The sequence below is a fragment of the Rhipicephalus sanguineus genome, chromosome 4 (assembly GCF_013339695.2).
Source record: "Rhipicephalus sanguineus isolate Rsan-2018 chromosome 4, BIME_Rsan_1.4, whole genome shotgun sequence".
Classification (NCBI taxonomy): domain Eukaryota; kingdom Metazoa; phylum Arthropoda; class Arachnida; order Ixodida; family Ixodidae; genus Rhipicephalus; species Rhipicephalus sanguineus.
Window position 1 is genome coordinate 116,727,739 of NC_051179.1, and position 22,295 is coordinate 116,750,033.

The window sequence follows — 22,295 nt, forward strand, 5'->3', positions numbered from 1 at the left end:
CTCGCACGCACGTTTCGGTAACTCCGAACGATCGCGATGCGGCTCGATTTCCGTCCGTCTCTGCACATGTAATAACTTTTCTTTGAAATGCGACATCGTGGTGCACTCGTCGAGTATTTCGAGGGGGCACTTCCATGCCGCCGATGCGAATGCAGAACGAGATGACAAATTCCTCAGCACATGTACAAACTGAAACAATGACAGAAATGGCCGAGGCGCGTAGGAGGCGGCCATTTTGAAATGCCGATGGCAATACGATAACCGTTTTTTCGGTACTCGATTCTAACGCGCATGCGATTTTACGACTCGTTTTGCCGAAAAAAAGGTGCGCGTTAGATACGAGTAAATACGGTAGTTGCTCTTTCGCTTTCTAAATCCTTCCTTACTTTCGCACTTGTGCGCTTTGCGCTGCTCATCCTCGCCATGAACAGACTACCTAGGGACGACAAATTCATATGAAAAAAAAAAAAAAAACTAAATGCCCGCTTTCTCACTTCACTGAAGTGGTAAAATCATCAAAGCCACATTTCACGACACCATGTAAAACTGTGGTTTCATGGCACAATAAAAAGCACCTAGAAAGGTAGTTTGACAGAAACAAGTGTTCACAGCCATGAAACCATCTTACCAGGCCATTTACAGAGAGGAAAATGCATATAAGTACACGAGCGATTTTTCAGATGTGCCATAGTAATTCGAACACCTTAGCGCTACCGCCATACGCCGATACCGCCGATAAAGTGAACATATAAGGACATCTCAAACTTATGATGCTGGAGCTCTTCAGCATTTGATTTTTCGGGCCATTTGCTTTGATTGCAGGTTCAAAACAGAATTAATTGAATCCACCACTTCCACTGCGCTGATTATCTTGCAGCCTTGAATAAACACCCTCGTGCAGCAATCAGACTGCGGCCATAGTGAATCACAAAAGTCAGCTTCGCCACAATGCTAAAATGCTAGACACTGAAGCATACCAAGAATCGTAAGGGGCCGGAGCCACGGGACATACTGTGCGTTTCTTCATTCTTTACAAGCATGCATCCACCGTCTCCCCTCAGTATAAACTTGTTTACATGCCCATTTTAAACGTACTAATGCTCAAAACATAGTTATGACGAATCCCGACCCTGTCTCCATAGAGCCTAATCTCACTGTATGCCATATTTCTGGCTAGTGCATACCGTGATCACTTTTTGTGGCATAAATGTTGAACTTGCGGTGTGCCCAATGTCACAAAGTGCTGCAAAAGGTCTTCCGCCTTTGCAGTAAGCCTAGAGACAAGTCAAGCAATGATTCTGACTTTAGTGCAAGTGTGGCGATGCCTATACGAATATGCAGCAAAAATGCATGAAGGCGTGACGGCAGCTACCACTGTATGCGTGCAGCTTGTTTCCAACTACTTCATTACAATAAGCATCTGCTTGGTAGTGCATGTGGCATAGCGCAGTTGTAACCATGCCGGATGGTTTTAATGCAAGGCTCAAACATGCCACGTGGCCATTTGCTGCCATTCTTTCATGAAGGAGCCCTAAATGCACTGTGAAGAGTCAGGAATGAAAGCAGCTTGCTGTCACCCCATTTACCTTATAAGTAGAGCTGTGCGAATAGCAAAATTTTGAGTGCGAAGCGAATTTGAATATTGAAGTGTGAGTGCGAATCGAATCGAATATTTTTAGAATATTTCTCGAATATTTCTAGAATATTTTTCTAATACTTCGAAGCGAAATTGCAGAAAAAAAAGTTAGAGGGGATTCCTAAGCATATACAGTCGATCCCGGATATATCGAACTCGAAGGGGACCGCGATATACCGATAATTCGAAATACAAAATATGCGCATTTAAGGCTTTAATTAAAGCACTGCAGGCCTTGACACAGTTTTCGGAAATCGTAAAAACCGCGAACATGACGATTTGCTCACATATGCTAGAGAACAAGGCGACAACTTCTTCTTTTGCAAGTTACCGCACTTTATATCGCATGAAAATAGTCCGTAAACTTGTCTTGCTCCTTCGCGCCGTAAGTTCATCAAGTCATCGTCAATATCATTGAAGCTTTCCAAATAAGCAAATTCAGCATCTTCGGCCACAACAGCGGTGATCGACGCTAAACACCGATACAAGCTTTGTAGCGCGATGAAGGGTTTAGCGGTGGCAGCGGCGGCATTGGCATCTGCAAACCGCACGGGTCCATTTCCGCAGGACCGGCAGCATTAGCTACGATCTCGGCATCGATGCAGTCAGAAACAGCTACGTCGTTATTTGCACCGATGAAGTCGCTCGGAAACGCTAATAAGTCGCAAAATTCACTGACGCACCGTACGCGTAGTCAGCGCTCATGAGGCCCCCGAAGTCGCCACATGGCACCAAGGCCCGCAAGGAAACAGTGCACGACGGTGCTTTACTTGACGTCGCTCCAAGCAACGGTCATCATTTTTTATCGCTACGAGTGGGACAATGTTTAGTTTGACTCCCGAATGACGATTTATCGAAAACGAAGCGAGACGTACACAAGTCCACATGCCACAACAATGCTGCACAAGACACTTTCCTCCATGCTCTCCACCGTCGACATGTTGACGATAGCGATAGCACTTGTGGCTTTGTAAAAGGCAGCCTTTGCTTTGGCGAGAAGTGCGAAAAAAAAAAGCGTAGCCTCTGAGATATGCATTTAAAAAACCAAAAACGCCAAAAATACGTCATGAGGTTGCAGATCTCGAAGGCCATGCTTTTCAGGCCTGCATGCCATCGTGCGCGAACAAACAAGGAACGGAATGCAAACATTACAACGAGGCTGCCGGGACACTTCGCATTCTCATTTTGATGCCTCCAGCAATCGGCCTCTTTGAAAAACACTGCGCGCGCGTTAAAACCTGCGGATCGCGCAACAAAAGACCGGTGCACCGACAGGCGCTGTGCAACGAGCTAGATCAACGCAATGGAATAACATTGCCTTTTCGTCACCTGCGTGTGACGAGTGATCGGAACTTGTTAGAACGAGGCCGAAAAATGATCAATATTTGTTAGGAAAAATGCCCTTTCTGGGCTTTGGCGCTGCGCAGCGTTCGATATAGCGGATGTTTCGCTGGGAGTTCGATATACGTGCGCACCAGCCCCATACTTTTGCATGGAAAATTCAACGGGATTTCTCAACTGTTCGATATAGCCAATAATTCGATATATCCGAGTTCAATGTTTCCGGGATCGACTGTACTTATGAGATAGCAACATGAAGGTGTTTCTTTTCGCTAGGTTGATGAAGCACTGGCGGGGTGGTATTTCATAGTTGTCTTATCAAGAATGAAGCAATGCAGAGGCCGAATTGTATTTATGTACGTGATTTGGTGCAACCAAAGTGTTGCCGACAACACTTTACACGTGATAGGCAAAGATGCCATTTCCTCAGCCTCTCCTCCTCTTTCAACTGCTGTGGAAGCCCAACTGATGTAGCGGACAAGGGTGTTCTCCCTTCAAGTCCAGAGTTCCAAGTCTGCCTCGTAGACGTCGATATACAAGAACGCCTGAAATTTCGGATGCTAAAAAGCTTCGGCGTCTAATTTTTCGGACTTCCTGCCCAAATTTCAGGTCCAAAACAGCATTAATTGATGATTTTTGCGCAAACTTTACAAAAAGTGACTTTACAACTTCACAAAAACCTTTACAAAAAGTTACAAAAAGCGCTCATATGTGCCGTGTGTGTGGTCCTTCTCTGTCCCCAGTCACTTTTTGTAAAGTTTGCGCAAAAATCATCGATAATGTTTAACCAACTAGCCCACTGCCAAGTTTTTCTCAAGCATTAATTGAGCCCCCACCTCTGCCACATCTTTCATCTCCATGTTGGAATCAGCGTTTTCTAGAGTTAATACATTTGCGACTGTAACGAAGCTTGAAAGGCAGCTTTGCCGCAATACGAGAGTGTAATGAGGTGAAGCACATTGAAAAATTGAAGGGGTCACAATCAATGGGACGTTGGCTGTGTTTCTTTTTGGGAAGTTCGAATAGTAAAATTCCAGTGCGAAGCAAATCGAATGGCACTATTCGAAAAATATTCGAAATTGCGAATATTCGCACACACCTACTTATAAGATACTCACTGCACCCATGGCAAATGGAGGTGCGGTAGAAACAGTTGCGCGGCAGTGCGGATTTCCCCTGGATGGGTGTATTCATGACATAGCACCCCTCCACTGAAGTGAAACCACCTTTAAAGGGGTGTTACATGTGGACTAATATAGTCAAACCCCGCTACAACAAAATTGACTGTGCGCAGAAAAAATTTCGTTGAAGTGAACATTTTGTTGGAGTGAAATAAAAAAAAAATATAGCTGACCTGAGCTAGTAAAACAGACAAACTTTTATTTCCAAAATTCAAAAGGTGTTGGCTGCTTCCTGTTTCCCCAGCAATGTCATGACGTGATTCTCATATATGCATAGCGACGCCATGTTGAAAAGCACGCTGAAACAACGGGTTTCGTGAACGAACCAAGCGGCACGGGCGTGCACAACACGAACTGCACAGTTGCACTAATATGCTAACACTAGCTATCCGCCAACCAACAAGGTATCCGACAACGCCAAGATGCAGGTGTGCTATCGCGGAGCAATGACTTAGCCTTATTCTATGCTATTCTTATCATCCACCACTCGCGGCTCGCTGATCCCGTTGATAACGCAGACGAATTGTTCCTCTGACCACTGGCCGCACTGGCCAAGTGCTAAAAGCATTGGCATTGGAAAAGGCATTGTTCTGCAACTGCACCCTAGGTTCTAGCCACCATACCCAGGCTTGCCAGGCTGCAGCGTGGACAACTGAGCTTCGGCTCCGGATTGTCTGCAACTAAGAAGCAACTCAAGCCAGTTGCGATAGCAGGGCAGTCTCATCGCCGCCGCTATCAAGCAATGGCGGCCCCCATGCTCAGTCAACAGCGGCAGTTTCTGGCGGTGCCAACACGCAATTTAAACTTTGCAGACATATTTTTATGTTCTAAAATGTACCGAAATGTTCGAAATCGTGTTTACGGCAAATTAAATTTTTGAACTCTGAATTGAATAGTCAAATTTCGTTGAAGCGGAACGGCAGAAGAAAAAGTGTTCGTTGTGGCGAGCATATTTATGCATTGACTCCTATGGACTGCTGACGGGAAACTGAGAATTTTTCGTTGTACCGGAAATTTCGTTGAAGCGGCGTTCGTTGTAGCGGGGTTCGACTGTATACACATATTGAATACTTTAAAATTTCCAACATTTTAAATTCGAATCGTAGCGAATTCGAATACTGTAATATTCGTTGAAATATTCGAAGAGCTCAAATAATTGAGTGAATATTACAGTATTGGAATTCGCTTCAATTCGCATAAGCCTAGTATTCACAATCGTTTGCTGTCCGACAGAGATGAAAGATTAGTGTATACTGGCAAGTCTAGAGGTATTTCGGATGCAGCTTAGGTAAGCTGACCCCTTTAGCGAAGTAAAAAAACATGCATTTGTTTTTTAAGGGGGGCAGCCCAATTTTTTTCACATTTTCGCAGTCCCTAAGAAATTAAATAAAATCGACATCGATTGTATTATTTATTCCAAGTAATTCAAGAACTTCAATACTAAAATTCAAGCCATAGCAACTATTGAATATTATATTATTTGACTGCATAATGGCCCAAGCCTAGGTGTTGAATCAAAAAGACCAGGACGCCGACCACCAGAGGACAACAATGTATTGACGCCTCGGCTCCCAGTACGGGAGCTAAAAACATCAATACATTGTTTTCCTCTGGTAGTCAGCATCCTGGTCTTTTCATTCAACGACTATTCCTGACCAGACTGGTGTCCGTCGAAGCCTTGATTTCAAGCCTAAGCGTTATGTGAAATTGCGAGAAAGATGCTTGTGTGGTGGGAGTAGTGCCTGCCTTTTACGGAGACTCGACGCACTGAGGCACGAACCTGCAGGTGCTGGCGGTATGCGTCCATGAGCTGGAGCAACACATCGTGAAGGCAGTCGGGGAAGGCCTGCAGCAACGTCTTGAGGGCCTGTGCCGCTGTGCTACGAGTCTCGGCCTGCGGGTGCATCACATCCGACAGCAGACGGGCACACAGTGACGGCTCGGGCTCCAGTTTCAGCTCACGCCACAACCTACACGACAAACAAAGCACGCGTGACACAGGCGAATTGCACATTCATACAGGCTACTATAGATCATCATAAATAGCATTGGCCACCACTGTGCTGCAAGTAGTTGCAAGTAACTTTATGGGATTCCTGGGAAGAACATAAGGTTTGCCTACAGTCCTCTGCTGCAGAGTGCATTGACAATTGCTACCTCCACAGTAATTACAAAACCTCATTTAGCAGACAAGCTATTTAAGAGGCTAAACTAGAAGCAAGAAGTCCAGTCAGATATTGACTGGACTGGATGCGCAACTTTAAATAATAGCAGGATTTGACTTTCAGTGACGGTAGCAAATACAGAAAAATCTCATTAATACAACGTCGACTATATGAAAAATAGGATAATTTTGACTCATCCCATGGCTTTGCCAAACATAAGCAATTATTTAATGGTATCAAACTATCACTAATATGGATATATATGGCCACGTCCCTTTTAATTTGATATTCCCTCGGTGTGCTCTGAGCACAAAACACTGCAAATGTGCAACGTGAAAAAAGTAAAAACTAGGCTTGTGCGAATAGTAAATTTTAGGTTCGAAGCGAATTCAGCGAATAGTGATTTGGTCGAATAATATCAAATCGAATTCGAATAGTATATATCGCATAATATAAAGAAGAATGAGCATATTTGTCATGACCCAACTAACCTGCACAATATTTTTTAAAGTTGAAACAAGACATGTGCAAATGTCTCGCAAATGTGCAAATGCATTCTTTTCGGTTCAAAGAGAAGTGGAAGCCACTTTAAATAATAGCAGGATTTGACTTTCAGTGAATGCAAGTGATAACCTATAAAATACTTTACATTTTAAAATTTACTGTACTTAGGGCATACAGTATAACCTCGTTACAACGGATCCGTTTACAACAGACATTCTGATACTACATACGAAATCGTGGTGTTATGCGGATCTTCATATTTGTTCCATTGATTGAGCTTCGTTCACAACAGATTCTGGTACAACGGACATTTGGATATAATTGACTGAAATGTCAGGCCAGCAAGGTGGTCAGGACTCCTTTACAGCGGACTTTTCTACCACGGACATTGTAAATTCAATAACTTCCAACTTCAAACATCGCTTAGCATACTTCGGGACGGGAACAGCGCGCCGCGGATATCGACGTAGCGATTTAAGAATGAAGGCCGCCGATCTCCGGTCTGTCAATGATCAGCTGTGCCTAGCTGTAGCGACGAAAAATCGGCACGCAGCGTGCTTGGTGTTGGCATTTTGGGACGCTGACGTGCGAAATTGCTAGCCGCTGCCACCGCTTCTCCGAGCGGTCGCTGCACGGCGAACTTGGCCGAGGGGTCTGCTGCCGATGCGCAAAATGCCAACCCGCGGTTCCGAGGAGCCAGCGGGCGATGTGATCCGTTGCTTGTGACGAAGGACATTGCGGCTTTTTCGCTTTCGCATGTTCGCTAGCGTGATGTTCTTGCCCGCGAAGTTCACATTCGTCTCGTACAACGGCACCGTGAGCGAAGTTAGGCCTAACCACGACATCGAATAGAAGGCTCGGTTGCGATGTGCGTGGCCGTGGTGCCCGATGTTTCAAAGTACGTCATGCTCGATCGCGAGTACAAAGAGTTGTCCCGCGGTGGTCTTCGTCATGAGCTCCAAAGTCCTGATAAGCAGAACCTCTAACAGAGGGTCCAACGAGTCATCGCTATTACAGTCTCACGTCTGCGATGTTCGCGACGAGTGCGGCGTGCTATCGTAATCTGATGATTGAGCTTCCGCTTGCAGCTGCCAAACTAAAGCGTAATTATATTATAAATTATCGCCGACCCGTAAACACAGAACGAGTGAGAACGCGTCACTAAGTAGCCCAATTTTCGAAAGCCATGACCTCGCGACGCACAAGCAGTAGACGACGCTCCCAAAGCAAGCATCGGACCAGTGGCGAGGCGTGCTGGCAGGTGCTGGAGCAACACCGCAGAAGCAGCCAATCGGAGGGCTTGAATGAAACATGCTTTTTGTACGCTTGTTACTGAGTGGAGGAGCTAGCTGAAACGGAGAACTTGAACACTGAGAAATGCTCTTTACAACGAGCCCCAAATGGTGGCGGCCGGTTGCGCCGTTTCCGAGCAATAATTTAGAAAAACGCTGTTTTTTTATGTTTTTTTGCTATTTCCACAATTTTCACCAAGTCGGCAGACAGAAAAAATTTTTTACAGTACTTCTACGTAGTTTTCAGCGAAGATATTTTGGAATCTGATAGAAAAAAGGGCTACAGAAACTGAAAATGCAATTTTCCAAGAATGGTCCCCATTAAGAATAAATCCGTTCTTTGACCATGTTTGCGACTCGTAATTCTCTCCGATTGTAACAGACCCATTCAGTGTTTACATAAAAGTCTGTTGTAAGAGTACTTGGATTTTACATACTCCCTTTACAACAGACCAAAGTCCTCTTCACTGAGAAGGTCTGTTGTAATGAGGTTATACTGTATAAGCCAGTATAACGAGCTTTTAAAGGGCCCCTCACCAGGCCACATAGCAAATTTTAGTTAGATGCTGGAAGTTGTTGTGTGCCGAATGAAGAGCAGTATGTCGCAAGAATTTTTCAAATCGGTTCATTACGAGCTGAGAAAAACAATAATTTGTAGCGGCGCGAAACCATGATGCGAGGAGGCGAGTTTCAAACCCTTGCCACTCGCCCCGTGTAGCCTTAGCAAGCCAAATTCCTTCCCTGCCCTCTTTACTTGACACATACGCATGAACACGTCATGCGCATGCATGGTCACGTGCGCGTGACGTGCCCGAGCCAGCCCGAGCACGCGAGCGGCGTTGCACGGCCGCTACCTTTTTTTTTTTTTTTATGTAGCGACCGTGGGCGTTTTGTTGGCGTTCTCTGTGGTGTACTGCCTGTTTCTGCGGGACGGGCATGAAAGTTGAGACGTTTGTACGGGCACAAGAGTGGCGGTATCATGAGCCAGTGCCGCATTAACGTTTACTTGGACGCGGTAGAATAAATGAGCATGAGCGCTCGAACGCGCCAGAACATCACTTTCGTTTCCAGAGCTGGCGTCTGCTCGATGCGCTAACCGGGGGGCACGAACGCACGGGAAAGAGAGGCACATTAGCCCCGCATCTCGCTGCAATTCACGGAAAAAAATGAAAAAGACGCACACATTCCCTCTGTGTGTCTCATTATTTCTCTCAAGTTTTATTACTCTATTCAAGCAACAAATTACACAAACTACACATTTCGTGTCAAATAATTATCGCAGTGTCACATGGTACTGTTGGTGACGCCAGAGCACAGTCGTCTACGTAGAGGAGCGACGTCACAGCACTACCATCTACGTAGGGCCATTTTCTCATGTACGTCATCCCCTCATTCTCTAACGCGCGCGCCCGCAAGAGGAAGGGCAAGCAGCGTTCACCTTGAAATTTGACCCATTTCTGCGGCGCGTAGCGTTGCAATTTTTGGCTGACGTGATTGTGAACGCCCAGTGTATGCATTGCGCTCGTTAGCTCAAAATTGTCAAGCCTGGTGAGGGGCCCTTTAAACTTAAAAAAAATGATGAATCTATGTGAGGGTAATTTGTTCATTTAACCTTGACGGGGGGCTTCGCGGCAGTGCGGATTTTTCCTGGAAAGGTGTAATCACGGTACAGCATCCCCGAACTGCAGTGAAACCACCTTTACAGGGGATTACATGCGGTTTATATATGTCTATTCGTCCATTTCGAATACTTGGAAATTTAGAATAATTTAGGTTCGTTTCGAAGTGAATCCAAATAGTGTAATATTCGTTCAAATATTCGAAGTGCTCGAATATTCGTACAAGCCTAGTGAAAACGTTCTTATCTAATTGAAGCGGTGCAGTCTGCATCGACACAGACGTCAGCACCATCTACACACTAATGACAGGTAAGCCAGAACACTTCATGCATATTTGCATTTACTGCTACGAGTAACATCACGTCGGTAGCATGCCTTCAGAATAGTCATCATTTACAATTGCGCTGTTAGTGACCTAGGGTACATCCGATGCGGCTCCGGCATTTGATGCGGCTCCGGATTTGAGCCGGTGCCAGTAGGCCGTGCATGTGCTTCCAAAAATGGATAGACGCTACTTACAGTACCATTAATGGTATCTATAGTTTCACTTTGACACAGCAGTGGCTGTGGCAAACAGTAGCCCCGCTCTTGCTCATAGTACTGTGGCCACTTTCATTCACAAATGAGCAGTCACCATCAAAGATCCCATTGTTAGCCAGCCAGCTCAACAGCGAAAAAATTATAGTGTGTGCATGACGGTGGTAGGTGAAAAGCCCGTCTACATGTCTTGAAGGCAGAGGTAGTGCAACAAGCACATTGCGAAGATAACCGTGGGATGAGAGTTTTATGCAATGTAATACACTAGAATCCCACTGTTATGTTCCCGGATGGTGCGTCTTCCTGGCTGTTATGTCGTTTATGGCCAGCCCTGGCATAGCTCCCATAAGATCCCATGCATTAGGAACCCCACTGTTACATCTCAACTGTGGGACCATTCCCACATTGTGCATTGTGAAACGGCCCTCCGAGACAGCCCAAGCAGCCATGTTGACTTTTCACGTGGCTTGGCTTAGTCCGCTTGGTGGCTTGACGATCGAATTGGCCACCAGAAGCGGTGAGGGTGACATCTATGATGCATTTTTAACCCCTTGAGTGTTTTCGTCGTACATGTACAGCAGAAGCTTCCTGTTACCAAAGGGTTTTCGTCTACATGTACGGCATAGCATTTATTTTTAAAATGCGCGCTTTTTTCGATCATTTCTCTTGCTTGACCTGTGCTGCCACACTTCGGGAATACATGGAATTTTTTTCATGCGTCGATGTCTCTCTGTTGTATTTTTTTTTGCTTCCCAACCAAACAAACGGTTCTCTGTTGCTCGGCATAAGCGAGAATTCGTTTTAACTGAGTTCGTCTTAACGGGAGTTCACTGTATTATTCTTTCCCTTGGTCACGTGAATGGGCCACCAAGACTGCCATATTTGTTACGCAGAATCGCCAGCAGTGCTGGTCACCAGGAAAGTTTGTCTGAACAGAAGAGTGTGTGCAAGGCCATTCACCTTAAAGGGACACTAAAGGCAAATATTAAGTCGGCGTTGATTGTTGAAATAGCGGCCCAGAAACCTCGTAGTGCTACTTTTATGCCAAGGAAGTGCTTATTTTGAAATAAAATCACGTTTTAGTGGTCCACATCGCGTTAGCACACTTCAAATCACCCGCCTGAAATCCGACTTTCATACGTCACTGCTGCCGTGCCCAACGTTGCCCGCCTTTACTGCGCGGCCGCCGACACTAGTAGCAGTAGAGCGAAAGTAGCGGGACCCACAGCAGCAACAACGGCCATCGAAGCCATCGAAGCTTGCCACAATCGCCACAATGGATGTGGACGGAGAACTTGACGAGACATTGGGTCGAGACGCTGGGCTCCAATTCAGCGACTTGAGCCCCGATGAACACGGTATGCTGCTGAGGGCTCGTAGTACCGGCGTCGTTGCATGCGGCATTTTGTTGAACTTTCTGTCAGAGCGACATTCACGAGCGCGCAAAACACACGCGGCAGTACGCAATCCGGAAACTACCACCAGAGTCCTTGAGACGCGAACGTGTGAGCGAAGCAGGGCACCGGGCGAAGCGCAGTTCGGCGAAAACGGAACCTTTGAACCAAGCGCGCCGTTCCCTATGGCAACGCCACAGGGGTTCTTTTAAATGCGAATGCATTTCTTAGTCTGGGCATGTCAGGCGTCTGTCGGTGTCCGCGCGCCGGCAGGTGTTATCTCTCCGCTCTCACTCCCTCTCCCATAGCAACAGCTGCGGGCGCGCGCGTTTATCCTCGCCCCTAGCAACCGGAGCAGGTGGTGCGGGCGGAGTAGCGGAGAGTGAGTGGAGAGGAGGAGCGCGCTCTGGCGTGTGACGGCGCTCGCATCGCGGGAGCTCGGCGGAGCTCCCGCGTGTGTGGAGAGAGTGTAGGAGGGGGTAATAATATAATAATATCTGGGGTTTAACGTCCCAAAACCACGATATGATTATGAGAGACGCCGTAGTGGAGGGCTCCGGAAATTTCGACCGCCTGGGGTTCTTTAACGTGCACCTAAATCTAAGTACACGGGCCTCAAACATTTTCGCTTCCATCGAAAATGCAGCCGCCGCGGCCGGGATTCGATCCCAGTGTAGGAGGGGGTAGGTGCAGTGCTTCACCACTCCTTCTCTCGCCGTTCGCTCTCTCTCCTCCCTGCGCCCCACTCTCCCGTCCGCTCGCTCGCACGTATATATAAATGGAGTGAAGAGATTACTACGCCGTGTACTCTCGGTGCAAGAAATGCATCCGCATTTCCTCACGATTCCCTTTGGGGAGGTGGGGGCATTTTTTTTCCATGAATCAAACGGAAACGAACAAACAGCATTTTATTACGTCTTTTGATGCACAGAAGGTTCTTTTTTTATTGCTGCTAGTTTGATTACTAGTGATTTATAGTAGGCAGGCTCTCATACGTCATCGGGATCACTTCAAAAATGTCCCACTCGTGGCGCTCATCATGTGATACATTTAGCTTAATTTCTCGGCAAGTAGGGCACTGCTGTTGATAATATTGCCGTTTTAGAAGTTGTCATACATTGAGCTTTCACTATGACATAAATTGTTATTTGCCTTTAGTGTCCCTTTAAGCATATTTTTCTTCATTGGGTCTATGGAAAACCATACAAGCGTTCCCACACTCATTGTGGGCGAAGCGCAAAAAACGTAGACGGAAAAGAGGAGAACGACACAAGACAGGTGCTAAACTTCAACTGGTTTTTTAATCGCAGAAATCACACGCAAGAAAACTAACAAACAAAGCAACCACGGCAAAACACAGCCTGATAACAAAAGAACGAACACCACATCCAACTGTCTGAACAGGCGAGGAACGTGCACCACATGGGTGACGTGTCCCTTTGCAAACGACCTTGCTGCACCACGTGCATGCCTACCCCTTTTCCAACAAGTGTATTTCATTATGTGATAGTGCCACAGACGACTGGCTGATGCATGAATTTCCATGTTTATTTATGTGGTAAGCCTCCACCACTTCACGTGCCCTCTAGTTTTTATGACGAAAGATCACGGAAGTTTCACCGAAGACCGGTGCGCAGCCGCAACTTTTGCAGTGCATGGCCAGATGAGAATACGGTGCACCCTTCAGTGAGCTATGATGCTCACGTAATCTTACATTCAGGCACCTGCGTATGGCCTACGTATGCCTTCCCACAACTGGTGGGCAAGCGGTATACTACTCCGCATTCGCAAGGCAGAAATTTCATTTTGTGCTTCACATTACATGTGGCTCGCTGGGATGAATTGTCACGGTTTTTTCTAGACAGTGCAGCGCAAATTGTTCCTAATTTACGACGCGACGTGAAAACCACTTCAACCTTGTAATTCCTGGCCGCTTTTTTCAGGCGGTGAGACAGAGCATGAACATAGGGAATGGCCACCACTTGCTTGGTATCAGCCTTGTCAATGCCTTCCCCGCACTCAACAGACTTGAGGCTTTTTAACACTTTTTCACACGATAGTGAAATTACTGAATTGGGATAGCCAACTTCTTTCAGTCTTTTAATTTGCGATGTCGCGCTCGCTTGCAAGGAGTGAATGCAAGATTTTGATAGAGCAGACCACAAGCATGATGTGGCTATGCCTATTTTTACCAGCTTTGAGTGACTGGATCTGAAGTCTAAGATAGGTTTTATTGATCTTGGGAGATACTGCCAGCAGACATGGGCGCCAGAAAAATCGAGCCTAAGGTCCAAGTACTGCAACTTATTGTCCTGTCCACGTTCCTCGCCTGTTCAGACGGTTGGATGTGGTGTTCGTTCTTTTGTTATCAGGCTGTGTTTTGCCATGGTTGCTTTGTTTGTTAGTTTTCTTGCGTGTGATTTCTGCGATTAAAAAACCAGTTGAAGTTTAGCGCCTGTCTTGTGTCGTTCTCCTCTTTTCCGTCTACGTTTCTTGCGCTTCGCCCACAATGAATCCCCACCATCTAGCCCAATTTTCAGTTTTGTTCCCACACTGTTCAGCATAAGCGAGAGTTGACCACCAGGAAAGTTTGTCCGAACAGAAGAGTGTGTGCAAGGCTATTCGCCTTAAGCATATTTTTCTTCATTGGGTCTATAGAAAACCATACAAGCGTTCCCACACTGTTCAGCATAAGCGAGAGTTCATCTTACCGAAGTTCACTGTATGGGTGATTGCCATCTATTCAAGTCGGCAGCAGTACTGGACCTACAATTCCAACGTTCCCATAGCAGAACGAGACTAGAAAAAGGCCGAAAAGATGGCATACTTTTCAGCCAGGACCTTGATTTCCTCCTTGGAATCGAATCGTGCCACCCACAATCGGGCCGCCAGCTCAAGGCTGTTCTCGGGGTCTGTCTCGTGGGTTGGCACCACCAGCTGAAGCATCAGCAGGCACTGCACATACATGTAAGTGCGCATTAGAAGAGCCAGAACAGTGATTAAATCTCAGGTCTACAAGTATGTACGATTTGAAGTTCCTTTTTGCATCCATCACACACACATCCTTGTTAAAAACCTCCACAAAGAAGTCATTTTACACAACACACTAACATACCTGTACAACGCCCTCAAAGGCAGGAGGCGTAGACGGATTGCATCACATTGTCATGAGAACAGTATAGGACATGGACAGTGAGTTGTTGCTTCCCTAAATTTATACATGCAGCTTCTACCAGAGCTATTGTGCCAGATGCCTCAACCACAGCAACTAAGCAATTCAGTCCTGTGCTGTATAAGAAGTGGCCATACCTGACTGAGCACAATGTAAACTTGCCAAGGTTTACACAACAATAACAGCATTATCACACCCCCATTACACAAGACACACGTGGGTTAAAATGTGCACTTGTGCCACCTGAGCTGTCAGAACTTGCAAATGGCAACCACAAATACATAAGTATGACCACAATGCATTTCCTTAGCCCACAGAATCTCAAGTTTACCCTTGCCACAAGAGAAACATCTGGTTGGCTTACCTGAAGAGCAGTTTCTCGCACGACAAATTCGGGTGAGTAGAGGGCACCAAGCAGGACCTTGACCTCGGCAACCTCGGCCCGACTGCAGTTCTCGAGGCCACTGATGGAGAAGCACACGTCGACCGCCACTTTCTGTGCCAGGCGCTATGGACAAGTGCAGATTTGGTTGTACAATAAAATCTCACTACAAGAGACACCGTTACGAAAGACACTCGGTAGACAATGATTGCTAAAGAAATCCCGCAGGAACAGTGCCCCCATACTCTGAAGTGCCTCCATCATACATTATGAATGAAATCACCTTTCAGAAGTTCATTCTCACATTTTAATTAAGAGCCACATGAAATTCACAGAAGCACTAATAGACGATTTTAAAAGAAAAGAGAGACATGAAACTCATACACTGTCATGCAAAAAAAAAGTATTGAGAAGGATTGTGGGAAGGCTTTCCTTTAGGAAGTAGTTTCCCAAAGGCTCCAGCTGGCATAGCGAGCTCTTTAGAATGCAAACCATAAACGTTGAACCATTTCCCTGTTAGCATACCTGTATACGTCCTGTAGTCCTTCCCAGAAGTCCCACAACTGTTTCAAGCATCTTCTCCACAGGCAAGTTTTTGGGGTTCTCCTGCAACAAAGAAGCACTTTTTGCATAATTTCGGAAATTACGAGTGAAGAAAGTAGGCAGAGCAGGAAAACACTCAAGTTAGGCTGAAATGCATGCAAACGTTACTTTGGAAGCACCTTTGTGACAAGTGACACCCGTGACATGAAGCATCCACTAGTTTTAACAGAGTTCCTTCAGAATCATGCTTCTGGTAATTCATACGGTAGAATTACTTTCCAAGAAAATCAATGGCCTGAATTTTTCACATCTGGGTCAAGGCAAACATCTCTTGAGCTGTGAGACCTGCTTTCCAAGGGCATCAAGTCGGCTCATTCTGTCGCATTAGGCTACAGTCATGCATTTCACTCTTTCCTAAATTCCTCCACCTTCTCCTGCAGAACACAGCTTGCAGAACACAGCCCCACCCATATATGTACTACAGTGCAGACCACTTATAACTAGGGCTCCATGTTTTCGGTGTTTATATTTTTGGTGGAAATTCGGCGTTTATCGGAGTTTATTTCTCGTAAATCCCCAATTCTCCGAAATTCAGAGTTTTGCATTATTCTCAAAACCCCAAAATCTTAGGTCAATTCATATATGAAACTAAAACATGAAAACATACGAAGCACTTTTTTTTTCTAGGTTTCAATGCACAAACACATACCCACAAGCGAAATACTTGAACACATAATACCTGTATTTGTGTGTATAACAACCTTATGCCTAAAGCTTATTGTAAAACAAGCAAGCATACTTTGTGAGGTTGCTGTCGGTGATCGAAGCGCGCTCTTTTCGATTGATGACTCTCAGCTTTAAAAATGCCCTTTCAACGTTAGCGCTAAAAACAGGAAGCGCCAGAAGACGCAGCGAGAAAGCACTGGCCACTGGATATTGTGAAGTCTCCAAAACGACAGGGGTTCAATAATGTTACATATTTCATAGCAGTGATAGTCCGCAAAATCGCTCAGGAGCTGGCTCATGTGAGTTTCAAGCACTAATTGAAAAAAAATTGCAGTGGCTTAGCTCGGCTATGCCAGGATATACGTAGCGTTAGCAAAGGTTCAGCTGATTATTCTTAGCTTTCCAAATTGTCTAGGATTAGCTTGATTGTCATGCTTACTGCTGCTCCAATGACACACACATGGTATACATATTATGTGGCACATGCATGCTTATTTTTGCTTAACGTCAGGTTGCTTCTATATTGCCACAAAGACGGCTCGGTGGTCAGTGAAGTAACACGCTGCCGTCTCTATGGCCCCAACACAGTAACCGCTAATTGCCAGGCAACTACTTCGGGATCCGATGAGATAAGCTTCTCGGCTCTTCTGCGCCGTCGAGCAGCATTTGCGCTCTCCTTCTCCATGGTGTTACCCACCTACAACACGCCAGTCAGAGGCGCTATCAAGCGGCCCCGGCGCAGTGTCAGACGGCGACTGCACAGCGAAGGCGAATAGCTGTGCGCGCGCTGGCACCACTGTGTCTACGACGTCACTCCTCTCGAATGCGGCGCAGACTAGCAGCAGCGAGCCAAGCGTGGCGGTGTCGGAGAGCGCGTGAGGTGCCAGCTCTGGTGACCCAGCTGTGTGACATCACTGATCCTCGCGCATGCGCAGCACGGCTCATGACGCTCCATGCAAAATTGGCTCCAGCTAGGCAAGTGTAGCTAACGCTACAAAATAGGCGCATAGGTTTCGAACGCACAGGACGGCTTATGCTCCACATTTAGATTCACAATTTGAAGACAGTACCAAAACGATTCCTTGGTGTACTGGAGTTGATCGCACAGGTTCTTGTCAGATGTCTTTCTCCACTTTTCGGCGACAGCAGCATAGTATCCGTGAAAGTCTGCGACAGTCATTAAGCGGTCAGTTTCGTCGAGGAGGTCAAACAGACTTGTGACATCTGATGCGAAGGCCTAGGTTGGCTCACGCCATTGACTGATGAGTGCGTGCAAACGAACCCCCAGTATGGGATAAACTTGCTGTACCAGGGTACTCTCTGCCTCAAGTTCCTTAATGATTGAGAGCACGGCACACGAATTGGTCTTCAGAAACCTCATCTTAACGAGCAAGTCGTGCTCAGCTTCAGGCGATGAAATAAGACTCTTGAGCTTATCACAATTCTTTCCCTTAGCTTCGTCGCTTTTCAAGAAAGACAAATGGCGCACCAGTAGTCCAAAATATCTTCTAGAGCTTCATAAAAAGAGAACCACCTCGACGGACATAAAGTCGATGGTCATGTCCATGGCCAAGCACACAACACCAAACTTACAGCGCAGCTCCAGCGACGCCTTCAACAGGGCAGGAAAGTGCAGAACAAAAATCTTGAACTACGTTAAACGAGCTTGTCTTGATTCCATCTGCCAGAGTGTTGTTGAGTAGGTGGCACAGATCTTTGACGTGAAGCGCCTTGCATTCGGGTTTCAGAGTTGCAAGTCCTTGTGAAGCTTCTGCATGATGGGAAGCTGAGTCGAAGCACAATACAGCTACATCGCCTAATACAGCTACGCACGGTAAACTTTAAATAGGTCAAACCAGAAGATGTATCAATGAACGCTTAGAACTTGCCCTTTCGATAAAGAACAGAATCAGGTCATAATGGCCCTTGGAATCTGAGTTTATCGGATAAATCCGAATTGTCAAAAATTTTACCGGCGAATGTTTATCGGATTTTTTCAGACAAAACCGAAAACACGGAGCCCTACTTATAACGTAACCGCATACAGTGCACGACTGGTTACAATGCGGTATTTTTGAACACCTGTTTACCCTCCCATAGAACCCCAAGTATACGCATACTGCTTATTGTGCAGTTCCCAAAGATGAAAGACCAGTTATAATGCAGTTGCCGGAAAACTCTTCTGACAAACGCGGTGGCGCTTCTGAAGGGAGGTGCGCTGCTGGGGAGAGAGCGACGAGGTCATTACAAAGTAGGAGGGGACACGTAGTGAATAACCAAGGGGCAGAGGGAGGAGAAAGAAAAGAAAAGAGACCGCGGCAGCAGCGCGCCGAATGAGTAAGGAGGGCGGTTGCCTAGGCGGCGAAAAAGCATTTGCACCAGCGCGGCTCCAGCCGTTTCCCGGCCATGCGCGCTCCGCATGGACCATGCAATCACATCCGCATCAAGTGTGCTTTGAGTTTCCTGTCGGGAAAAGCGTTTGTGCCCTCATCCACAAATTTAAAAGCATTACGGCTTTATGACACGAGCTTTCGCCTTTGCCGTCAGCACGCAGACTTACACAAGCTTAGCGGGCTTTTGTTGCGGTTGATCTCCTGGTTCCAAAACCGAACTTCTTACCACGCGTGCTGCTCTTGGGTCAATGCTTGAGAGCGATCCTTCGAATGCCCTATCTTCATGTTGTCTTGGACAAACTTCCCGCAACAACACGCCAACCCGCAGGTTAGGCCTAATTAGCGTTGGTAGCCTTTTTGGTACCGGTCACGGGCAATCAAAGTTGCGGTTTGGTATGGAATCAACGAAACTCTGCGTTGGCTGCACTTGAAGGGAAGGGAATCATATCATTAATGAAAACGAGGGCATGGGTGGCATGTTTAACACTCGAATGGTGGTTCGTGATTAGATTGCAATGTCTTGGACATCAGGTGCACGCCTGCCAGATCTAATGATCAGTACCACTCAGCGCATGGAATTTCGGTCATGATTCGACATAGTTTCTCTTCAATGCACATAATCGAGGTACAGTGCAGACCACTTATAACGTAACCGCATACAGTGCAGGACCGGTTATAATGCGGTCTTTTTCGACTCCCGTTTACCCTCCCATAAAACCGCATGTATACACATACCGCTTATTGTGCAGTCCCCCAAGATGAAATACCGTTTATACAGTAGACTCTCAGTAAACGGAAATCTCTTAAACGGAACTGCTGCTTAAATGGAACAAGTGAGCCTAACAAGATTGGTTTCGTACTTGTATTCTGCACCCTTGTTCACCTCTCAGTAAATGGAACTCCTGTTAAATGGAACACATCTTCCTGGTCCCTTCAGGTTCCGTTTAATGAGAGTCTAGTGTAATGCGGTTGCGGGAAAATATTTCTGACAAACGCGGTAACGAGTGCGGTTCTCAAAGGAGGTGCGCCGCTGGGGAGGGAGCGACGAGGTCGTTATGAAGGGCGAGGGCATGCACAGTGAACGAACGAGGGGCGGAGGGAGGAAAAAGACCGCGGCAGCGCTGTGCGGGCTCGCCGAGTGGAGAAGGATGATGATTACCTAGGCGACGGAGTAGCCTTTGCACCGGCGGCGGCAAGGCGGGGAGGCGGGCAAGGCTCCGCGGCCGCTTGCCGGCAGCGCGTTCCGCGTGGAACGTACGATCGCGTCCTCATCAAGTGCGCTTTAATGTAAGTTTCCTGTCGGGAAAAGCGTCGTCATTATCACATTTGCTACAGATATCGCGTTTGCTACCTCGTCCGCAAATTGAAAAGTTTTGCGGCTTCATGACGCGAGCTTTCGCCTTTTCTGCCAGTGCGCGGACTTAAACGAGCTTGGCGGGCTTTTGTCGCCGTTGATCTCGCGGCCGCAAACACAAACTTCGTATCACGCGCGCTGTTCTTGGGTTAGTGCTTGAGTGCGATCTTTTCGACGTCCGATCTTCATGTTGTCTTGGACAAACTTCCCGCGACAACATGCTGAACCGCAGGCTAGGCCTAATCAGCGTTGGTTGCTTTTCGGTAGCGGTCGCGGGCGATAAAAGTTGCGGTTTGGTGCGGAATCAACGAAACTTTTTGCGATGGCTGCACTTGAAGGGAAGGGAATCATATCGTTAATGAAAACGAGGGCATGGTTGGCATATGCAACTTTCGAATGGTGGTTCCGGATTCGATTGCAATGTCTTGGACATCGCGTGCGCGCCCGTGAAATCGAACGATCGGTACCGCTCAGAACGTGAAATTTCGGTCGTGATTCGACATGGTTTCTGTGTAATGCGCATACCTCGAGGTGGCCCGAAACATAGTCGGCGAATTTCCGCGATGGCACTTTGTTTTGTTTGCTTTTTTCCCCCGTGTTCATTTCGTTGGCAATGCGGGTCTTTGGCGGTTAATTTTTGAACATTCGGAGATTTAAATGGTTGTAAGCGCCCCAAATCGCATATGTCGATTATCGGACACGCGAGGCTACATGCTCAACACGTTTTGCGCAAGTGCAGCCTTTGAAGAAGGTTGTTTTGGTTATAGTGCGGTACCGCTTATAGTGCGGATATTCGCGACTCCGGCGACTTACGTTATAAGCGGTCTATACTGTAATCGGAAACGCAGTCGGTGAGTTTCCGCGATGGCACTTTCTCTTGCTCATTTTTTTTTTCTATGTTCATTTTGTTGGCAACGGGTCCTTGGACGCTAAGTTTTGAACATTCGGAAATTTAAATGGTTGTAAGCACCTCACATCGCATGCCTCAATTCTCGAACATGAAAGGCTGCATGCTCAACACATTTTGCGCAACTGCAGCCTTTGAAAAAGGCTGTTTTGATTACAGAGCGGTACCGCTTATAGTACGAATAGTTGCGACTCCAGCGACTTACATTATAAGCGGTCTATGCTACATAACGATAAGCAGTTGCCGAAGTGACATCCAGTGTTTTGCTTTGAGGTGTGCCTTGGACTCAGTGGTTGGCCCTTGTCAATCGTGGGGCAGTAAGATACGTTTGCCACTATGCGCTATGCCTTTGGCTTTGCCAGGGCCACTAATGCCAGAGCCAGGATCGTCAATGCAGGCTGCTAGAGCCCCGCTTCAACCGTTCTTAGCACACCCTCGCAAGCATTCCTTCGCATCCACAGTTTACAGCACACGATAGGACCTTTCACAAGGGACGTCGATGGTGCAGTCAGCTTGTGTTCAATGGGGCAGAAGGGAGACGAGAGACAGGCAAACAAGGTTGAGGGCACGAAAGGCTGGCTCGGTTCTATGAACATGCAGTTTGCATAATACATGCAGCAGCTTATGTTTTTTATTGCGATAGCAATTACCGTATAGTGCGGAATATAGGTCAAGATTTTTTCCAAAAAATGTCACTGAAAAGTCACCCCTCGACCTATATACCGGCCCTTGGCACAAACCGAGTGATCGTCTGGCAACAGAGAGTGTCGCATGCTTCTTGGGCATCAGCATCGACATCGCCTCCATGGGCCGATGCCCGACGCCATTTTTCCTTTCTTGTTCATCGTGTTCCTAGCGAGTGGCGACCTTGCTCTGCGGCCAGCTATGAATACCGGGACGCGGCGCCAGTTCACCACCGCGTTCAAAAGAAAGGTCATTGAATACGCGGAAGCGAATGGCAACATGTCGGCGCAGCGGCAGTTTGGAGTGTCTGAGAAAAGCGTCAGGTACTGGCGCAACCAGAAATCCAAACTCTCAGAGTGTAACGCGCGGAAGACGTCGTTTTGCGGTCGCCGAGCTGTGCACCCGGAACTCGAGGACAAAGTGGTGGATTTCGTCCACGAGTACCGTGCCAGGTCCCTGCCAGTG

The 22,295-nt window shown here is 46.9% G+C and overlaps 1 protein-coding gene across 1 annotated transcript in view; it reads right to left on the reverse strand.

Moving 5' to 3' along the window:
* LOC119390613 (eIF-2-alpha kinase activator GCN1-like) overlaps positions 1-22,295 on the reverse strand; it is a 298,045-nt gene that overhangs the window by 164,119 nt on the left and 111,631 nt on the right. Inside the window, 4 exon segments of the mRNA XM_049415316.1 lie at positions 5,939-6,128; positions 14,497-14,624; positions 15,206-15,349; positions 15,749-15,829. Of these exon segments, the coding sequence (XP_049271273.1) occupies positions 5,939-6,128; positions 14,497-14,624; positions 15,206-15,349; positions 15,749-15,829 (543 nt within the window).